At 40.3% G+C, this 23,142-nt stretch overlaps 1 protein-coding gene across 1 annotated transcript in view; it reads left to right on the plus strand.

Moving 5' to 3' along the window:
- The window catches only part of sema4gb (sema domain, immunoglobulin domain (Ig), transmembrane domain (TM) and short cytoplasmic domain, (semaphorin) 4Gb), a 55,642-nt gene that overhangs the window by 24,965 nt on the left and 7,535 nt on the right, over positions 1-23,142 (plus strand). Inside the window, exons 3-12 of the mRNA XM_034707315.1 lie at positions 4,416-4,564; positions 4,941-5,003; positions 5,315-5,413; positions 5,510-5,603; positions 8,970-9,083; positions 9,427-9,581; positions 16,499-16,674; positions 20,468-20,606; positions 22,470-22,692; positions 23,001-23,116. Coding sequence (XP_034563206.1) covers positions 4,416-4,564; positions 4,941-5,003; positions 5,315-5,413; positions 5,510-5,603; positions 8,970-9,083; positions 9,427-9,581; positions 16,499-16,674; positions 20,468-20,606; positions 22,470-22,692; positions 23,001-23,116 — 1,328 coding nt within the window. The remainder of the gene's footprint in view (positions 1-4,415; positions 4,565-4,940; positions 5,004-5,314; positions 5,414-5,509; positions 5,604-8,969; positions 9,084-9,426; positions 9,582-16,498; positions 16,675-20,467; positions 20,607-22,469; positions 22,693-23,000; positions 23,117-23,142) is intronic.

Here is a 23,142-nt window from a genome sequence, read left to right on the forward strand (position 1 = left end):
CATGTGGATTTACTGCAACAAGGGAACTGAACAGAAACATATTTCAGTCTCACAGAGTCCAATTTTCTGCCTATTGTTCTTATTGAGAAAAATAAGCATGTGTGCGCAGTCAGGTGTCAGCCAGGAGCGTAACTAGGTCATAAACAGACCATCGAAACATGCTTTAAACTTAAAACACCTCCCTGATGGCTGAACGAAATATCAGACCACATGATGTTTGATCCACGCGACAGAAAATCGAAACAAAAAACGTGTTCGAGTACGTTCTTAACAACCAATGAATGGATACTCGATTAATTGTTAACATCCCTAGGGCCTCCAATAATAAAAATATTAAAGCTAGGGTTGGTAGTCAGGGAAAACTAGCATGAATTTGAATATAGCATTTCCTCAGGACTCCGTCTAATCCCTCCCCCCTAATTGTTAAACCAGATGGTAATTCTGACCACATTTGACCCTTTAGTTGACTAAATCTGCAAATCTCTACTACATGCTTTATTTATGTATTTATTTATTTATTTATCAGCATTTTCAACTTTTTATGGACAGGACAGCTGAAGACAGACAGGAAATGTGGGTAGTAGAGAATGCAGCAAATGGTCGAGGCCGGGATTCGAACCAGTGACCTCCGTGACGAGGATTGAAGCCTCTGTATGAGGTGTGCTAAGACCACTAAGCCACCGGCGCCCTGAACATGTATTATTTAGATTTTCTGCATTAGTAAGGTGGAAGAAAGAAAGTGTGTTGTTTTCATTGCACATTTTTTTGTACATACAGTAGCTCCTGATTTTAAGGGTTCCCCGGCCAAGTAGACAGGTATGAGTCAACCTGCACTAACTTCTGGAGTCTTGTTTGGCTCTTCTGATGTGAGAGCTTTTGATTGCTTTGTTGTTATTGCATTGTTATGGTCTTTAAGAACCTAATTCATATCACCACAGATTTTCAGAAGCATGTGATGATATGTTTCTGTTGAGACTCACGACCGACCCTGATCTAATTATAAACTAACTTTAACGAAACCACAGACTGTGAAATAACTCGCTAATTCAGCTTGCTTTTGCCGGCTGCTCTCGAAGCTCTGCGATCCCTCGGCCCTCTCCGCTGCCCTGGATCTTTCTCGCTCTGAATGAACAGGAGAACAGATTAACAGGGACAAGCATGGTGGCCCCTTACACCACAGTGAATCGATCGGTGAGGGACAAATATAGGACGTCTTTATTACTGCGAGCTGGCACATGCTGCCTTCGGTTTTACAACAGAAGGGAAAGAAAGTAGTGAGGAAGCAATGATGTGTTGTTTAATCTGCTCTCTGCTGAGTCAGATTCCTCAGCACAACACTCATGATGCCTTTTGTTGTTCCTGCACATTTGATAAGATGTTAATATGCTTTTAAATATACCCTTCAGAACGAATACAGCTCACTACTTCTGCACTGATATTCCAGACCCACAGAAAAAACACTGCCCTCATTTTTATTGTCTCACAGCAGCAGAGCAACCTGCCCCCATTTCTGAGGCGCTACATCCGACTCTAAGCGTTCACATATTCTCCTCAGTTTTCATCGTTTCAGACGGAGCAATAATCTGATTTTCTGCATCCAGGAAAAAGATCAACCACCATAAAAACATCCAGTTTCTCTTTAATGTCATGCTCTTGAGTGGCATAGCTAACCCTAATTTGGCCCAGTTACTGTATGACCCTCCTCTATCACACTCATTTTCACACACACACACGCTTACACACACACACACGCATACAGCAGCAGTGATGATGCCGTGGCAGCACTGCTGATGCGATTTGGCATTACTGGGCCACGACTCCTGCTGAATGCCCTAAAATTTCGCCTCCCCTGTGCCCCCATCCCCTCATTCCCGGCAAACACTCCAGCGACCCTCCGTCTCCCTGACGTGTTGCTGAGTTTCACCCTCGTGCAGTCACGCCAAGCATGCTCATTTGGATTGTGTGGAGTCTCCAGTGAGTGTGAAATCAAGATTGAAGCTTTTATACAAATCTGTTTTACAGTCTGCAACTGGCCCTGCTTTTTTTTCTTCTGCAGTTTAGTTTTTAATCCCAAAACAACACTGATTTAAAAACCCTAGTTTGCACAGTGTAAACATCTACAAAGACACCTTTTTATTCAACAAAACATGATAAGCTTCTGAAATGAATCCATTTACATGAATTTTAAACAAGCACAGCACAAGAGCCCTGAAAAGTAGAGTGCAGAATGAAATGAAGTACTATTAAATCAGCTAAATTATTCCACTTGTTCTCATATGAATTCATATTTTGCTTCTATAAAGTATGGGGCATGAAAGCCTGATCTGTTACCTCTCCAGTCCACATACATCAGGATAATTATCCCTTTATCTCCAGACAACAAAGCCTGTTTTTTCATGAGGTGGTCTTAAAAAATGTCCTCCTCTCAAGAAAAAAGAAGTTCATTTGTTGAGATAATTAAAACCTGTTCAACAAAAATTAGCTGATTTTTTGGAGGTCATTATAAATAATTAGGCCCAAAGTGAAACTGAGTGTCTGATTCATGTGGTTGTTCGGCTTTATGAAACAGAAATTACTGTTAAGGAGGTTTCATAAAAGAAAACTGTAGAGGAGGTCTAAAAATCAGACATTTTCAGCTTTTTAAAAGGCCATTCATGAATGCCAGGTCGGTGCTGCTGATCTCTGATTCACATTAGAAGTAAAAAAAGGGATCATCCTATTTATTTTGTCATGATAATATGATTATTATCTTGTTATCTTAGTGTAAAGAAATCATAAAGTCACGATCTGGTGTTTACTTCTTAAAAAAATGACTCTAATACGCCCAATCTCAGCGTCCATATGAGCAGATTTTCAGAGACAGATTTTAAATGAAGTCAAACTCAAAGAAGCACAAAAAGAAAACCTCTGACCTTCAGTGTCACTACCTTTTACAAAAACACCTTGAACACATGCTATTTAACAAAAATGTACTTTTTGAATTACATTTCTTTAACCTTTCTGAAGAAATCTTCAATGGAGAAACTATAAAGAGATGTCAAAAAAGATCAAGGTGGCTGTTGCTGCTCATCATTGATTTGCAAAACAACTACACATACCTAATGTGCAGGGTAAGAAGTTTTTAATTTCTAGCCATGCTGAAACAGGAACGAGTCTCCAAAACTTTGAAAGTTTGACTAGAAAATAAAGCAGTATTCACTTGTGGGCCTACACTAAGAAATCTTGCCACCATGATTCAGCAGTGTTTGCAGCGGTGGATAAAACTCCTAAACTATGATTGGCTGTTTGCCTTGTCAGAGACAGGCTACTGCTAAAATCAACTACCTGGGCTGTGTTGCAACAGGCTGCTTGTAGCTTTATTTGTATTTCAATGTATCACATTTTATTTTGTTTTTAATTAGGACTTTGGAAAAACATCTTCTTTTTGAATCCTTTAAGAATGAAGCAGCAGAAGATTGAATTGGTACGACTCCTTCTTTTAAAGCTACAAAATGAAAAACAGGAATATAGCATCTTTCAGATACTTGAGCGTCAGTAGCTAAAGAAGAAGAAGAAGTTATTGGTAGATGTAGAACGATAATCAGATGCGTGTGTTGTGTTTGAGACGCTCTTTTTAGTGTTGCTTTTATATTACATATTTTTTGGGCTTTTACACCTTTATTAATAGTGGAGAGGACATTTGATAGAGTGGGAAACTGGGAGAGAGTTGGGGAATGACATGCAGGAGAGGGGCCACAGGCTGGATTCAAGCCTGGGCCGCCTGCTACATGGGTGCGCAACTTAACCATTAGGCCAAGTCTGCACCCTTTAGTCTAGCTTTTAACTGAGTCTTACTCCATCTAACTTTATTCATTTTTTTTATCTATTCAAATTTTAGTCAGTTTTCAAGTATATACTGTTTTATTTGAAATTATTATAGGTGCATATTTTTTTTAAATGTATGTAATTTATTGTGGATTATTTAGTTATTTATTTAGTTATTAATTAAATCTATCATTTTATTATTTTTACAGATGACCTCTCAGCATTTTGATCTAGTTGAGGAGTCTTCTTCTTTATTTTGTTTTTTTAATTTATTTCATTTTCTTACTCCTATTATTATTATTTTTTAAGGCACTTTGTTGCAATACCAACGTATGAAAAGTGCTTTATAAATCAAGTCTGATTGATTTTTTTATTCTTTCCCCCTTAAAATGTGTCTGAAAAAAGTAGGAGATCTTATTTTGTAGGATTAGAAATGAAATAGAAATAACCATTGACAACAATGGACGACGCCACTTATCTGTAAAGTGAGTGTGTCTCATAAATTCAGGACAAGCCGTGACTCAATGCAATAATTATCCCTTTACCCCTTTCAGACCACCTCAATCAAAGAAGTCTGACCCCGCCCCTGAACATGTATTGTGTTTTCACAGGTCTGTTGGGTAGCACCCGTTTCACCGGCTCTTCCCAGAACTACAGCACGCTGCTTCTGGAGGAGGAGGCCGGGCTGCTGTACGTGGGAGGAAGAGGAGTTCTGCATGCTCTCAACACCTCCAACATCTCCACACCTGCAAACCTCACAGTGAGTGCCAAGAAGTAATAACAAACCGGATTTCACAAGTTTTCACTCGTTTCCCGAGCGTTAAAGGAGGACAAACTAATAATAGCCTCGAGCAGATTGAACAAATCCCATTGTGTCCCTCCAATTTTTATGGATATCGGATTAAATGCACCAGGCGTTTATTCAAGAGTTACTGAACGGAGTCAACACGCAGGGATGGAGCCAGGAAATTAAGAGTCTATCCTTCCCTTTGCTCTCCGTCAGTTTCACGTATACAAACACTCATTTCATTCTGTCTTCCTTTTCTCTCCATAGATCTTTCTCCTCTTTAATCTATTTTTCCTCTGTATTTATTGAGCTAACGTAGTCATTATGATTAACCCCCCATTGTGTGCAGATTGACTGGGACGCTTCCCCTGAGCAGAAGAAACAGTGTCTCAACAAAGGACGAGACAATAAGGTACAAAACTGCATTTCTTCCTTGTTGTTGTTTTTATTAATCAGCCTCTTTTTCTTCATGTGTTGACGTCAAATTGAGGAAATAATTGAAAAACTTGCTTTCTTTATGCTCAGATTGCTTTTGAAATGAAACAGCATGTATAATCCCTTTGAAATGGTTTTTCTTATCCCGATATCCAAAAGAAAATCACACTTATTCATTAAATACTGGCATGAAATGGTTCCTGAAGTGTATTGACTGGCCTGTGTTCCCTCCAGCTTCTCTATTGTGGAGCCAGAAATAACCTACTCTCTTTGTCGTTCTCTCCACAGACAGAGTGTTACAATCACATCCGCTTCCTCCAGCGATACAATGAGACTCACTTGTACACCTGTGGAACAAACGCCTTCAAACCTCTTTGTGCTTATATAGTAAGAGAGCTGGTGTGATTTTACTGCAGCAAATTCATAACTGGTGTTGAATTCTGATGGAGTGATGGAGTGTGCTTCTTTTGCTCTCTTTGTAAGGACGCAGAGCGGTTCAGCTTCTCCTCGGGCTTTGAGGAGGGCAGAGACAGGTGTCCATACGACCCAGCAAAGGGATACACAGGCCTTCTAGTAGGTATGTTTGCCACATTTGTAATGTATGCAACATGTTAATCTAAATAAAGCTGCATATAAGCATGGGAAGTAGGTCTCTGCTGCAAAAGGCTCCATGATAGCTGCTGTTTTCCCCTGACATCACAAGAGAGTAGGAAGCTAGGTCACTGTTTTAATGTCTTTTAGCAGTGTTTCAAGTTTGGAACCATATAAAAGTGGAACATCTGATAAATCATGATAAGTTACTCCTTCAAAAATGATCAGCAAACAGTGGAGACAGAAATCAGAATCAGAAAGAACTTTAATCACAATGTATCTCAAGAATACAAATAATTTGACTCCAGTATTTTTGCGTACTCCCTGTACAAACATAAATAGACAGACACTAAAAATCAAGTACCAATTAAAAAAATATATATATAGACAGAGAATACAGAGCAACACCAGGTGATATTTAAAGTTAAAACAGCATTTTTAGTGGCAAAAATGAATCATGTTAGACATTACAGTGACTGAATGCACACATTACTGCACTTTTTGGCTGGTTTTTAAACTACATTTTTATATTTACTTACTGGAGGCTTTTAGGTTATGTATACATGTATTTATTTATGTATTTATTTATTTATAGAGCCTATTTTTTAGCTTCTTATCTATTCTGTATGCTTCTGGACCAAGCTGCAACCTCCAGTCTAAAAATATGAGTCTAATGAGGAAGTGCTAAAAACTGCAGTTCATCAAGGATCCGCTTGAGGCTGGCTCCAGAAGTACCAGAAACCACATACACACCAATTCAAATAAGCCGATCTTTACAGCAGAAATAAACGTGTTTACAGCCTGGTACAAAAGACGAGTGTCGCCTGTATAGCTAATTTCTTGATCGGCACACACTGTGGAGTGTGAATTTTTTTCTAACGCTGCAATGTCAAAGATATTAAGATTACAAGTCTTCCAATGAGAGGCACAGCTGACTTGATTGACAGGCAGGAACACTGTAGCTGTTGGCGAGGAGGCTCAAACTCCGCCTCTTTACCTCACAATCGCTCGACAGCAGCAATATGGCCGCCACCGCCGATTGGCCTCAAAACAGCGCTTCAGAAGCAGATGGGTGACGTCACGGATACTACGTCCATATTTTATACAGTCTATGGTCTTACCCCACGTTAATCCACCATGAGCATTGCACCTCGCAGTATTTGGCTAGTTACAGCCGTGAGGAAAAAACTTCCTTTTAACAGGCAGAAACCTTGAGCAGAACCAGATTCATGTTAGACAGACATCTGCCTCTACTGACATGCCGACATTAAGCAGATAATACCATTAACATTAACTTAAATTAACACTAAGTGCAAAATAGAGCATAAAGATGGGTATATTTTGAGTTTTGAAGCCAATTGTTTGAACACAGATGTGATATTTGACTGCTATGTGATTTGATATTAGTGGCAGGTATCAGTCAGAGGGAAGACAAACTTCTTACATTTTTACAAAAAGAAACTATCCCTTTAGGAGGAGATTTGCAGATATTTAAAAGTACTTAATTAGCTCTTACTCGTGTGGATTGAGGATGTCACACTCTACTGTTATCACTCCTCTTTTAAGAACTGGATGAGAAGCGTAACCTGTCCAAAGCTGAAGTTCACATAAAGCTCTAGAAGTCTGAGATGCAATAATAAGTTTATAATTTTTATAATTTACTCAATACCGAAACCCTCTGATTTTACGAGGACTGCCTTCATATAATAAAATTAACATCCATTTAACATTTCGTATATTAAAGTGAAAATGTGACATTGACTTTATCAGATGATGTCACCCTCTGCTCCTGGTTCTCTGATATTATGAAGCATTTTGTAATTTCATTTTGAAAGGTTAATGGATTTTTTTTCACCTCACTTAGACGAACGAAGCTTTTGCTTACTTTGAAACGTCTTTCATTGACATACAAATACACGGTTTAATGTTGAGTTAAAGGTGACATATCATGCAAAATTGACTTTTTAATGGTTCTCTGCCTGAAATATGTGTCCCTGTCTACAAACCCCCCGAGAATGAAAAAAATCCATTCTGCCCCTGTTCTGATTTCTACACTTTTCTGTAAATGTGTGTGAAACGAGCCGTTTCAGAATTCCGTGTTTTTGTTACGTAACAACAATATCCGGTCTGTCACGGAGTCAGAGCTCGGAGCTTGTTCAGCCCATAGACTGTATAAAATAACACTGAATCCCTCCCCCGTTTTTCATTACCTGCACAAATGTGTGCTAACAAGGAGCTTAGGAGGGAGGCATGCTAGTTGTAGGCTAATAAACACAAAGGTCGGTTTTACTCCCTACGTCTGCAGATTTGAAGATATAGTGGATGATTTTTATTTGTCATGGATAAGTGCTAGCGCTAATTAGCATAGCCACATAGCTATATGTTCGTAGCTGTAGCTGTAGCTGTAGCTGTAGCTGTAGCTGTAGCTGTAGCTGTAGCTGTAGCTGTAGCTGTAGCTGTAGCTGTAGCTGTGTACCAAGACACACGTCGACATACTGACAAATAAAACAACAAGAAACACAAAATCTGTGACCAATCCTTCATAAAAGGTCCTGCTGCCTTTCTGGTAGAGGTCGGTTTTACTCCCCACGTCTGCAGATTTGAAGATCTAGTGGATGATTTTTATTTATCATGGATAAGTGCTAGCGCTAGTTAGCATAGCCACATAGCTACATGTTCGTAGCTGTGTACCAAGACACACGTCTACATACTGATAAATAAAACAACAAGAAACACTAAATCTATGACCAATCGTTTAGAAAGGTCCTGCTACAGGCGCCTCTCCGTCAGGATCAGATTCTGGATCAGATTCAGAGGGTTGGAGTAACGCGATCTCTGAGCAGCCGTGTATATTCAGCCAACATGTAAACATTAGATCAACGTGCTGGAGAGCCGAGGCACATCCACTTCCGGAGGGGGCGTGGTCAGAGGGAAAACAGAGTGTTCTGAGGAGGAATGAAGAAGAGGACTTTTCAGGCATGCCAAAATCTGATTTCAAAGTGTTTTTTTGAGCATAAACTTTAAAGACATATTTTGGGGACCTCTTAGACCAATGTATATTGATGAAAAAAGCGTGATATGTCCCCTTTAAGAGTTTAAGATATCAGAACGTCTCGTCTATAAATCAATTAAATGAAGATAGAGGCTCCACTGAGACACTACGCATAGTTTAGCACACCTGGATCAATGTGTAATCACCTCTTCCAAACTTTATAAATACATGGGGTGACAGGTCACAGTCTGCCTGCTTACTCTGCATTACACTGTTTTCATTTACATCTGATTTAACTCTGATGTCCTCATTGATGTCTTCCTTTATTTATCCTGAGCTAACATGACTGATCTGTTTCAGACGGGGAGATGTTCACGGCGTCTCAGTACGAGTTTCGCAGCTCTCCAGACGTGCGCAGGAACTTCCCCTTCCCCACGCTCAGGACGGAGGAAGCCCCAACTCGCTGGCTTCTGGGTAAATATGAAGGGAGATGATCCTCACACACATCAAGTAATGAGAAAACACCACAGCAGGCAGTAATGCATGTAATTTAATTTAGAGTAAACCTCCAAATGGACCTAACCTCGTCATTTTACACATTTTAATCCCATCACATGTTTTGCTGTTACAATAAAATCTGACTGACCTGCTGAATGAAAATCACATCAAACAGTGCACTGCAGCTCTAACTGGCTTATTGTGGCAATGCAATCATACTTAAAAGCTCCATCCTTAGTTTCCTAGGAGACGCTTCCTCGGCTGATGAAAGGTCTGTGTTAAGGCATGTGGATCTGTGTGTGTGTGTGTGTGTGTACAGAGGCAGACTTTGTGGGCTCGGTGCTGCTGAAGGAGAGCATCAACAGCTCTATCGGCGACGATGACAAGATTTACTTCTTCTTCACGGAGAAGAGTCAGGAGCAGATCGCTTACCCAAGCCAGACCAAGGTGTCCAGGATCGCCCGAGTCTGCAAGGTCAGAACAAATACTGTTAACCACAATCACATTCAAAAACAAACATCTATTATATCTTAGTGTAAGTGTCTGTAAACTTTCCTGAATGGTTGTGAGGTTATGCGTTAATGTTTATGTTGACAATAACTCTGAAAACCAATAACAGGAAAAGTCATATGAGAGCTCTTCCTCTGTTTACAACCAGCAGGAGCGATGTTTGTGGATAGTCTGTTGATGGCTCTGAATGACTATTTATCACAGCGGGTGTTGAGTACCTGCCGCAATTGTGTGTTTTAAGCTGCAGGAGTTCAGAGCAGATTATTTGGATTGTTTTTCTGCTGACGGGTGTTCAGCATCGGCAGGTGGAGTTAACTTTAATGAAAAATTTAAGAGGAAAAAGAAGGTAGGAGCAACTGTACACAAAGTGATGCAAACAAAAACTTTGGAATACCTAGTTATCATTTTTAATGTCATGGCTTTTCCTCCTTCTCGAAGTATGACTTTTACAACTCAAATAACTCTTTAGGGTCACACTTACAGAGACAATATTGTAGGTAAACAATTTGCAAATGCACAAATAAATCCAGAAATGTGCACACAGATTTGTACACAGATCTGCAAATGCATGTAAAGACCTGCATCTGTGTGTGCTGTGCTGGGCATCCCAGAGTGCAGCAAAGGATTTTGTTGCCATTGCAAGCAGCCAATTTACTTTGCAAAGCATTCTGGGAAACCTAGTGCAGTGCACCAGGCTAACAACGCCACTTTTTATTATTTTTTGGGGCATTTTCACCTTCATTGGATAGGACATTTATTTAGAATTATTTCAATTTTTGTATTTGTATTTTTTTTATTTTATTGAGATATTTTTATTTAGAATTTTTTTACTTAGATTTTAGGTTTCTACATTTATTGTCCTTACCGTCTTGTTAACTACCGGTGTTCCAATCACCAGGTCAAATTCCTTGTGTGTGTGAGCTCACTTGGCAATAAAGCTTTCTTGATTCTTGAAATATGAGGAGTAGAGGGTGAAAGAAGACATACAACACATGGTTGAGGCCTGGAATCGAACCTGTGACAGCTGCGACGAAGACTATAGCCTCTTTGTATGGCTAGACTGCTGTTTTTCTTATTATATTGTGATCATTCATTGAAAGAAAATGATGTGTTTTTGCACTGTAGCATATAAACCTTGTGGGGAGCTGGTTTGATTAGACACACAAAGCCTGTGAGCCTCAGCTCAGGGAAAACAAACCCATCCCACATGTAGGGCACCTGTTTGGTCTCGTGGTTGAGGCACCCCGTTAACAAAAAGCTATAATCCTCGTCACAGTGGTCGCTGGTTTGACTCCCAGTGACAGCCCTTTGCTGCACGTCATCCCCTGCTTTCTGCAGCTGTCCTATTTATAAAGGCAGAAATGATAATAAAATAGCTTATAATTACACAGCTGTAGCAAAAGTCACATAAAATATGAATAGACAGCCCATTGAGTAGCCGGCCTCAGTAGTAAATAATGACTTGTGTGTAATATCAGCTATTAGAGAGAAATCACTGAGTCTTTTCAGTGTATTCATTTGATATCTATTTACCCACTTGCTAATTGTTTTTGTACAATCTGATCTCCATGTGCAGGACTCTGACTATCAAATGTGCCATTGCTGTGGGCGGAGCCAAATAAATGTCAATCAAAATGTGATCTGCCACGCCCAAACAGCCAAATTTAAGAGGCTTTAACGGTTTAATAGAGATTCAACTCTAAACTTTAAATGTTCCTCATGTGTCACACACAAAGACCGGCCAGAGAGCTTTCTGTTTTCAAGCCCCTAAACTGGGGAACTCACTATCTCTGGACATCAAAACGGCGAGCTTTGTGTTTGTTTTTAAAAGGAACCTAAAGACTTACATTTCTAATCTAGCTTTTAATTTGGAGTATTTATTTTTATCCCTGGACTGCGTTATTATAATCATTGTTTTAGCAACATTTATTTATCTTATTTGATCTTATCTGATTTTACTAGATTTTTAGATATCTTATTTATGATTTTGTCTGTTATTATTTTACCCATTTCTGTTGCTTTCCGTCTCTCTGTTCTTTCACGAAGCACTTCAGGCATCATGCTTGTGTGCATGAAAGCTGCTATATAAATAAAGTTGAGTTATAAAACAACAGAGCTGACACACTTCTGCTGCATGCAGAGTTATACACACAAATTGTTAAAATGAGGTAGAAGAAGAGATGCCTAAAACGTCTTCATCATGATTTACACAGTGAAGTGTTAATGGATTTAGAAAGTCTTCCTGTTCCCGCTCTCCTCTAACGGTAATTTGTACTGAATGAAGAAGCAGCACTTGGCAGCCTCTAATCTCACTTTCTGTGCCACTGTTGCCAGGCAAACTCCATGTCCAACAACCTCCACCTCCAATGGCAAACCTTCCTCCTCTCGTTATGGCCATATCACCCTCTTCCTCTCCTCCTCCTCCTCCTTCTCTTCTTTTTTTTTCTCAGCTCATTTCACTCACAGTCAGCATCCCCGGTCCGGAGAGCATTCCTGGAGGTCTCTGTCTCTCTCTGTCTCTCTTCCTGTGGTTTCTCTCTGCCATTCATGATGCTGCAATTACAGTTGCTGATACAGTTATAGACCTTGTTAAGTAGTGTACGTCTTGTAATGTGCACATTCTCCTCCATGCATTTTTAAATACAGATTTACATGTTTTCATGCATGGACAGTAAAGCTTTAGATATCTGTTGTCCTGAAACCATTACAGCAGCGTTTCTATAGGAAGAAAAAAAGAGCCTGGGAAAATCTTAAGTCACGATTTCACACCCTGCAGGTTTATATAACCTTTTGTGGGAATGTGATAAGCATTCATAAAGCTTGAGTGAAGAAGAGACATTAAAAAAATTGAGCTACAGGTTGAGTTATAGCCAAGGTATCCACTTTCAATCCTCAGTTTAGAGTTTGACTGTCAAAAATGATGAACACACACTGAAAGCTGAATATTTCCTCTTTTTTGCAACATTTCTGGCTTCATCTCTTTCATGTTCTTAAATAAATGATGATAACCCGTTTATTTAAATTTGACTAGAGCTTTATGAAAAAATTACAAAGCTTGTGCAATATTTGGCATCTAGCATGCAAGATGAAGATCTTCATCACTGCAGGAAAAACAGCAGAGAGTTGTGGATATCAAAGTGTAAGATAGTTGTCTTTTCACTCAGATGCTGCAAAACATGTTGATTTGAAAGCTATCAAGATTTTTGAGGCCTTAATTATTGAGCATCATTGGTACTGGGGATTCATGCCCTCCAGCACTTAAAAAGATTTCCATTATTTTCCATGCAGACTGCTGGTTTGAGGTAGTTTGGTTTAAAAAGTGTTTCATTTTTATGTCTCTTGCCCCAGGCACTCTGCGAGGGGAATTTTCAGACTTAACAGACACGTAAACTTAAAATAAGTCAATCCCAGTGTTTTATGGTTTATTAAAACGCTCCTGTCTTTATTAGTTCGACATGAAGAGTGAGAAAAATCTGTGAAATGCTCCAAATGAGGCAAAGATTGACATTTAAAAAAAATCGTTTAACCTCCTCAACCTTTCACATGTCTTCACACAGCTCATTATGTCATGATTGCTTCTGCAGCCAAAACAGTCACATGTTGAAACAAGGTCTGGTACTCCAGCTCTGTGGCGTTATTGGAGCACTGGAGAGTGTTATAACTCAGTCTGAACTAGGCCAGGGCAGCACATGCAGATGTCGAGCTGGTCCCCGGCACAGCCAGACGCCGAGCTGGTTGGAGGCAGATCCACAGATTGCAAAGGCCCTGGCAGCAGCCTCTGGCCTCAAACCTCTGAAGACCGGACATTTTTAAGCCGCATGACTGGTTGTCCTCTTCTGTTTGTCACTTCTGAGCGAGACTGGATCTACTTCCATGACAATCATGACCTATTTTCACAGAGAAGGCTGTAAAATACAAGGGAACGAGATCTATGCAGGAGGGTGAGGAGTAGGAGTCTGTTCAATTATTTATTTTATTGATTTCAAAAATGTTGAGCTTAAAAAATACTCCCTCCTTTACTGTGGGTACAGCTTCAACAGCAACGGGTTCTTATCAACCTACTTTTAAGAAGAATAAACATTAAACTGAACATTTTATTTCATAGTCAAGTTATACTGCTTTTTTATGAATAAACAAAACTGAACATTTAAAGTGAAGGTAACGTTAGAAAAGGTGAACGGGACCTCTGCAGGACTATTCATGTTGGCATTTCTGTCCTCATTCAGCTCTCCTTCTCAGAGCTTTGAAGTTGACTCACCTGAAAAAAATGTCCTGCTTTTCAACACTGTTGCTCTCATCATCGCTTACAGTTAAGTTCCTTTGTTGCAATCAACAACTCAAGGATACATTCATCGTCTCTGATGCTGTTACTTGGGTTGCAGGACTAAATCTTGCTCACTATCAGAAATGGTTGGGGTCCAGTAGCTCCTCAGGCTGCTCTTACATCTGTGCCTGCTAACTCTCATTACTGTAGTTCTCCACTCTTAAGACCAGACTGAGTTGACACTAACACTTTTGCCACAGTGTCAACAGGCAGAGGGGGAAAGGTGCTGTACTCCTTCCTTTTTTTTCCCCCCAACATTGTTTTTATTGATTTTCAACAACTTTAGACATACATTTATAAACATTCATACACATATCTTCACATATATGTGCATAAATACAATACAGAACACACACACAAAAATCCCAGGTGCATTAAGAAAGGACAAAGAGGACTTTTTACTCCTTTCTGCTGATCTGTAAGAAGCATTCTATTCTGCTTTGATCTATTCCATTCCATTCTGTTTTGATACATTCCATTCCATTCTATCCCAACATTTTTGCCACAGTGTCAACAGGCAAAGGGGGAATGTGCTGGACTCTTTTCTGCGGATCAGTAGGAAGCATTCTATTCTAACATTCTATTCTGCTTTGATGTATTCCATTCCGTTCTGCTTTGATACATTCTGTTCCATTCTATTCCATTCCTTTATACTTTATCCCATTCAGTACTAGTGTTTTTGCCACAGTGTCAACAGGCAGAGTGGAAAATGTCCTGGACTCCTTCCTGCCGATTGATTTGATATGACGTGTGCAATCAGGTTGTCCCTTAAATCGCTGTCTGGAATAAATCACTGTTGTTATTTGTTTTTGATCAATAGGAAGCATTCTATTCTAACATTCTATTCTGCTTTGATCCATTCTGTCCCATTCTATTCCATTCAGTTCTAACGTTTTTGCCACAGTGTCAACAGGCAGAGGGTAAAATGTCCTGGACTCCTTCCTGCCGATTGATTTGATATGACGTGTGCGATCAGGTCGTCCCTTAAACGGCTCTCTGGAATAAATCACTGTTGTTATTTGGTTTTGAACAATAGGAAGCATTCTATTCTAACATTCTATTCTGCTTTGATACATTCCTTTCCATTCCATTCCATTCCATTCCATTCTACCCCATTAAGTTATGACGTTTTTGCCACAGTGTCAACAGGCAGAGGGGAAAATGTCCTGGACTCCTTCCTGCCGATTGTTTTGATATGACGTGTGCGATCAGGTCGTCCCTTAAACGGCTCTCTGGAATAAATCACTGTTGTTATTTGGTTTTGAACAATAGGAAGCATTCTATTCTAACATTCTATTCTGCTTTGATACATTCCTTTCCTTTCCATTCCATTCCATTCCATTCCATTCTATCCCATTAAGTTATAACGTTTTTGCCACAGTGTCAACAGGCAGAGGGGAAATGTGCTGTACTCCTTTCTGCTGATCAGTAGGAAGCTTTCTATTCTAACATTCTATTCTATTCTGCTTTGATGTATTCGATTCCATTCTGTTCTGTTTTGATACATTCCGCCCTGTTCCATTCCATTCCGTTCTAACATTTTTGCCACAGTGTCAACAGGCAGAGGTGAAATGTGCTGGACTCCATTCTGCGGCTTGATTTGATATGATGTGTGAGATAAGGTTGTCAATGCATAGCGTCACTTTTGCCGTTAAGAATGAATCACTGCTGTTATGTGGTTTCATCCAATCAGAATCAAGTATTTTACACAGCCGGGTAATGACTCATTTTTGTGTTGTTATCTTCAGAAAGCAGCTAAATATCTGCCTCCAGCAGCTATTTCCCCCACAGGCACTTCTTTATATCCCTGCGTTTGAACACTGGAGTCTTTTTTTAAAAAAGATTTGCGTCACGACAGACCGATGACCCGGACTGTGCTTTGATTGACGTGAACTGTAATCCATGAGTGCAGCCCCTTAGGTCCTAACAATATAAAAACCAAGTATTTATCTCTTTTCTTCACACTTGTTTAGTTGAAATCTTGTGATATCTCCTCAGGGGCATCTTTCCTCACCTTGCTTTTCTCACTCCCCAGAGAGCGGGTGCATTCGTCTGCTGTCCTCTCCCTCACTTTATCTTTCTCTTAAATGTGGTTGGAATAATTGATGGAAGTGTTCCTGAAGCAGCCACTTCTGATTTCCATACCTCACTGTTCTGCCAAATTAAGCTTCTTTGCCTTTTGCGTGGGAGGCCGAGGCGAGCGGAGCGTTCTGATGGACGACAGACGTCTGCGAAAGACATAAAGAAAGATGAAGCACTTTATTAATTCGACAAACAAAGAGGAAAGAAGTCTGTCTTTTTTTTATCTCTCGTTTAAATGAGGTGTGCTGAATTACTCTGTTTTTTTTGTTGTGCTTAAGTACGCACTCAGAGAAAGTAACATTAAATTCTCCTTTCACAGGACGTCTCAGTTCTTCTTCTCTTTATAGATACGTGTGTATATAATGATGTAATCTCTTTGTGAGAGCCATAGGAAAGTGTTAATGCCAGACTACATCAGCTTTATTGACTCTATTCAATCATTCATCCATTCTTTGTCTCCTCTCTTTGTGTGCAGACGGACTGGGGTGGTCAGAGGACCCTGCAGAGGAAGTGGACCACCTTCCTCAAGGCCAGAATGGTGTGCTCGGTCCCTGAATACGAGCTGCACCTCAACATCCTGCGCAGTGTGTTTGTGCTGCAGGGTCGAGACGCTCAGAGCAGCGTTTTCTACGGTATCTTTGGACTTGAATGGTGAGGAACATCAAATTCTTTATCTTGTGGTCTTTTTAGGCCTTGCATTGCCTTCAAATTTTTAGTTAGACTTATGAATGTAAAAAGATGGATGACATGTCTCCACCTCCTCCCACTGTACAAAACGGAAGCTCAAATGCCTCCATGATGGGGTCTGATGTTTTGTCCTTTAGAAGCCAAAGTCTGTGCAACTGGTATCAGCTAGTAGAGCAGTATTAACGTCCCGCCCCTTTCCTCAAACCAAAGCACACATTCAACTCGCAGATAAGTAAAGATCCCTGAGGTCTGTACAGTCTACGGCTGCAAGTAATGACTTTTTGGTAGTCGAGCAGTCAAACTCTCAAACTCTTAATTCATGCAAGACAAATGATTTAGTTTGAATGTGTAAGGGGCAAACATTTCGTGGAAGGAGAGGAGGAAGAAAAGGAGATGAAACTTTGGACCATTAATTTTAATATCATCATGTCTTCTTCCTCAAACGCTTGCCGATTACTGACGTGCTTCCATGAAAAGCAAGTTCATCTTGCAGGCAGCTCTTTTTCTCTACAGTCAAACACTCCCAGACTTGAGAAATGTAACAATGTGATGGTGTTGCATTGGTCCTTGCCATGTTACTATGTTTTGTATACCTGCATATCCCACACTCAGCAGAGAGAGTATTGATGTGAGATGTCTCATTCCTCAGTAGCTTATTCTACTATCTTTTGTTTACCAGCTTCCTGTCCGCTGTGTCACATGGGCCCCTCTTTGCAAAGATAGTAGGAATGCAAGATGTTGTTGTTGCTTTCTGTCGACTACATCAAATAGTCATTGCACCCCTAATACAGTCCACATCAGAAATGATTCTTGAGTCCGTTTGAAGCAGACAATCACAGTTAAGGATAGGTCAATGAAGACTTATGTCTTGTCCTCTACTCTGGTAACCTGGTGCACTCAGCACTGCAGGAGTCTCATTTGTAAACAAAGCTAGAGTCAAATAAGCTACACTTTCAATCAAACTTCCCCCAAAAAATTAGCATTAAGGCCTAAATCAGTATGAAGACAATAATCTTAATGACAGAAACCATGTATGAGAATGCTTTGTTTGGCGCGCTCTCTGATTTTGTACTTTGATCCATGTCCCGTCTGTTGACATGAAGGATTCAGGCTTCATGACTGACCCTGCAGCCAGTCAGAAGGGTTTGGCTTCACCTTTAAGGAGTTATTAGGTCGTCCATCTTGTTATACAGTCCATGAGTTGAACTTGAGGATAAACTGATTGTATTTTGGTGGAGAAGATTCCAAAGGTCACTGTGATCTTTTGAAGAGCGTTTTTCACCATAACCCCAGCAACCGTCTAACAGCATGAAATGATGAATTTATGACATATTTCACTTCCGAGCTAAAAGGTCAGTTATTCCGTTACATAATAATATTCTGGAGAGAGAACTCTGGCTTTGCTCCCATCACTTTTCCGCCCCCTTTCTTTTTAAATATCTCAGGGATTTCTTGGTTGAGGTTTATCAAAATATGGTTGATACATCTGATTGGATGTCAGGATCGACTCAGTAGATTTTAGTGGTTAAAGGTCAAAGGTAAAAATCACCATGACCTGAAGTCTGTCCCATTCTCAGGCACATTAACTGGATTTAACCTTTTTTAACCTCTGAATAATCGGTCAATGGGATGCAATTGATGTCTAAAAATCAATCTTTATTTATGTAGCGCCAAATCACAACAAACTTTATCCTCAGACTCTTTCCAAACAGAGCTAGGTCTAGACCGTACTCTATGTTATATTATTAACAAAGACCCAACATCAAGACAGGATAAGACCCAGTCCCATCTTACAGACAGGACTCAGTCTGATCTCATCTTAATCCACCATGAGCAGAGCACTTTGCAGCATTTAGCAAGTTACAGTGGCAAGGACAAACTTCCTTTAACAGGCAGAAACCTCCAGCAGGACCAGACTCATGTTAGACACACATCTGCTGAGACCGAGTTGGAGAGAGGGATAGAGGGAGATGAAGAGAGAGAGAGAGATGATAGTGGTGAGACGGATAGTAGTAGTTGTAGCAGCTGGAGTCTGGCACGTCCACAGCTGCAGGAACCTACGGGATAAGGGAGCTCAGGGACTCCAGAAAGGTATATGGTTAGTAACTTTAATGGGACAGGGAGAGTTAGCAGAGAGAGGGAAATATATAATCCCAGTGTGTCAGCTCCCCCTGGCAATCTAAGCCTATAGCAGCATAACTAAGAGCTGGTCCAAACCTGAGACAGCCTTAAATTTAAGCTTTATCAAAAAGGAAAGTTTTAAGCCTACTCTCAAAAGTAGAGAGGGGGTCTGCCTCCTGGTCTAAATCCTTTATATTCACGATCCAAAGTCCTTGTCACAGTGGTTGAGGGATCAACTCCCAGCCACAACCTTTGGTGCATTTCATCCATCACTGTCTCTCTTCAGCTGTCCAATCGCTAAAGGCAAACATGCCGCAAAAAATAAACATTGTGCATTTGATCTCTGGTCCAGCAAACTTATTAGTCTTGTCCCATTAAATTAGGCAGAAATATCCAGCCTCTATATTCCCCAGTCGACCAACTTGAGCAGATTTTCTCCGATTTGTGTCGCTTTGAATTTGACTTTAACAACAGAAGCTGTTTGCAAAAGTCATGGGCACATTTTTCCTTTATTTCCTGATGTTTTAGAGACAAAATAATAGATTGAAGATAATCAACAGATGAATTGATAACAGGAGAAATCCAGAAGTTGTTATCTGAACGGGGCTGCAGTGAGAGCTGACAGAGTGACAGTGTCAGAGGACGATGGCTGCCGGTGGAATATCTGGCAGCAATGTGAGTGTGTGTTTATGCTGATATGCAGAGTCATGCTGCATGAAATATCCCAAGGGTGTTTGGATTGTGATGGAGAGGATAACACTGCAACAGGACAGTAACACCATGTATGTCTCTCTTTCTTTTTCTATTCTTATATCATGTCCGCTAATTCTCTCCTAGTCTCGCCATTCTCTGCAGAAAGCCCTTCCTTTCTCTCCATTCTTTCTCCCTCTACATGCTGGATATCTTAAAAAAAGAAACACCTGTAGGAGTTTCAGTCGTCAGCGTGTGTTAGACTCAAGCGTGCAAGAGTGACTAAGCCCCCGAGCTGTACTACTCACCACTTTTGAAGACAGACTCTGGTTTCACTTGGATCTCATTTCTCTCACCTGAATGCTTTTTGAAGACTGAGGTGGTCACACAATGGACTCAAGAATGTGATGCAGACGTTTCCCCTCCATTACTAATCTCGCCTCCAGGGCTTCAGATTAAGGGTCACCTGGTTCCCAACTTCCAGAAAGAGTGTTTTCTTTCACAGGTGCTGCACCAAAACCACAAATGAGGCTGCTTTGTCCGTGACTCACAGGGAGTGGGTCTCTGTGAGTGGGCTGTTAAAAAATCTACAAAACAAATACTTGTAGATACTCAGCTTCCTGAGATAAAGACTGAAAATTACACACCTGTCAGTGACACAACTCACACATGTCCATTCAAGAAAATGATAAGATCAGAGAGGACTATGTGAGTGTAAAGAGCTCATTTGACCACCTTCACAGTTCACACCCACAGTTTCCAGAGTAAAGAGCGGGGCTCTGAGCAGCTCGGGTACTTTTTCGCCTGATCTGAATTGTGTTTGATATTTGATCTGGGTGGCAGTTGCTCCCCAGATAATACAGCCTCAGTGTTTATCCAACATTGAATCATTAATCCTGAGTGTGTCCCTCTGGATGTGTCTTCGGGGTGGCGGGTTGCCTTTCAGGAAGAACATCAAAGCGTCTGCGATCTGCCAGTACGCCTTCTCTGATGTGCAGAGGGCCTTCGAGGGGCCGTTCATGGAGGTGCAGGACTCCAAGTGGAGGGAGTACACGGGGAAAGTTCCAGAGCCAAGACCTGGATCTGTAAGTTTCACCTCGAAATTCATAAACTGTGTAAAAGAGTGGACAAAACCCCTGAGCCTGTTTTAATCTGGATTCATGTGAATCTGAAAATTGCCTCCTGAATCAGGTAATCCAGTTTACTTTGGTCCTGGTTACTCAAAGAAAAACTGGATTGGATAAACTCATCCAGGTACATATTTTTAAATGAAACATCATACTACATACTTTGTCCATAGGGGGCGCCAAAATCCACACAATCAGAAAGTTCCTCATAGTTGTGTTAAGACCCGGCTCTGAGATCATTTCTGCACAAATTTAATCTGGATTAGAATGATCAGAATTCTGAAATTAACTTAATTTATCCAGGATAAGGCTCTCTATTTTACTTTTGTCCTGGTTTTAGATGTAAAAAATGTTATCATCCTAATCCACATTTTTAGAGATTACCAAATCTGGATTATCATTCTCTAAATGGCTCATCATGCTGCTAACTTTGTCCACAGGGGGCACCAAAATCCACAAAAACAGGAAGTTTCTGATATTTGCATTTGGTCTTGACTCTGGGCCTGGTGATTATAAATTTTAATCTGGATTAGAATCATTTGGATTTTGAAATAAACTTTTTTTGCTATCCAGGATCCATTTGACTTTTGTCCTAGTTTCAGATTTTTTTTTTATTTACTGGATTGGATTATACTTAACCAGATAGACATTTTAGGGATTACCAAATCTGGATTATCATTCTCTAAATGAGACATCATGCTGCATACTTTGTCCACAGGGGGCTTCAAAATCCACAAAAACAAAGTACCTCATAACTGCTTTTGTCTTGACTCTGGGCCTGGTTCTTTTATAATTTTTAATCTGGATTAGAATAATCTGGATCTTGAAATAAACCTCTTTGATATCCAGGATCAATTGACTTCATCCATCTGAATTAGATCATCTGTAACAAGATAGAAATTTTAGGGATTACCACATCGCTCTAAATGAGACTTCAAACTACAGACTTTGTCCACAGGGGGGCGCCAAAACCCACACAAACTGAGATATCCTCTCTGCTGCTTTAAGTGAAATATTTTATGTTTAATATCGATGCTATTTTAACAATCCTAAACCCTACTTTATCTACTTTAGAATGTTAAGAATTCATCAAACTGAGATTGGAATATCAAAACTTTTCTGATGTGTCAACAACAGTAACACTTGTTTAGTTTGACCATCTTAAAAGTTTTTGTACACTTCTCTCTGTAATCCATCGTGAATCCAGCCCTCAGCTGGGATCAGGATAATCCTGATGTTTTGAGTCATAGTTATCCCGCTTGAGAGTTTTGAACAACCCGAACAGGTTTTGTCAGGATAAAAACTGAGCCTGGATTACCTAATCTAATCCTATATTTAATCCCTGTTTATAAGATTTGATCCAATCTGAAAGTTTTGATTCAGTCAGATTACTTTTTAACAGCAACTCGAGAGCAATGCTAAAGTGCCTTTAAATTGCATTATTTGTAATGACCAGCAGGGGGAGACAAAAACAAGTCTGATGATATTAAACCAGATTGGAACATAATCTGTATTTTCTTCTTTAATTATTATGTTCACGTTCTCAATCTCTAATCTCATGTCTTCTTATTCAGCATAATCATTATTTTCTAGATTACACTTCCCTTCAGAGTAACATTAAGGAAAGGCGGGGTGCTTCAGGGCAGGTCTGACTGTGATAGACATTAATGCAGCCTGTCAACCAGGATAGAGACTCAACAGTCCATGCACCTAAATCTGACATAACTGTTTCTATTCCTCCATTTTTAAGCTCCATGTTCTGTGAAAATCCCCACTCTCCTCCTCTGTGACAGCCTCTCTCTCTCTGTCTCGTCTCTTCAGTGTATAACTGACCTGCACAGGTCCCGGGGCATCAACTCCTCCCGAGACCTCCCAGATAACGTCCTCACTTTTGCCAGAAGGCACCCACTAATGGCCAGCCAGGTTCACCCGATGGGAGTGCGTCCACTCATGTTCAAGAGGAGCGTGAACTATGTGAAGCTAGCCGTGCACAAAGAGGCGGCGCTGGACGGACACATTTATACCATCTTGTTTTTAGGAACAGGTGAGTTTTACTTCTGGAGACGAAAACAAATCACTGGTGCATCGCTCTTATTTTCAGGAACAGTTTTTAATTTAAATTTTGTACTCATGACCTGTTAGTGGAGACGGATGTTTTCCAAATTACAAGCGCTGAATGCAGTGCAGGGAAATTGGGAACCTTTGAGAAACAGATGAGGTTGCTGCTGGTTTCCGTCTTTTGGTTGATTTGTTGACAGAAAGAAGTCAGAAGAAGTCAGAGCATCAGTATTCTGGCTGTTTTTCATCTCAGGTGTTTTATTTTGACAAAATTGTGTGTTTCTTTTCATTCAGATGACGGCTGGCTGCACAGAGCTGTAGACATCGATGGAGAAATGCATATCATAGAGGAGCTGCAGCTTTTTGAGAAGCCTCAGCCTATTGAGAGCATGGTCATATCCTCTGCTCTGGTATGTATTCATGTATAGAGAGTTAA

This window comes from Notolabrus celidotus, chromosome 18 (genome assembly GCF_009762535.1).
Source record: "Notolabrus celidotus isolate fNotCel1 chromosome 18, fNotCel1.pri, whole genome shotgun sequence".
Taxonomy (NCBI): Eukaryota; Metazoa; Chordata; class Actinopteri; order Labriformes; family Labridae; genus Notolabrus; species Notolabrus celidotus.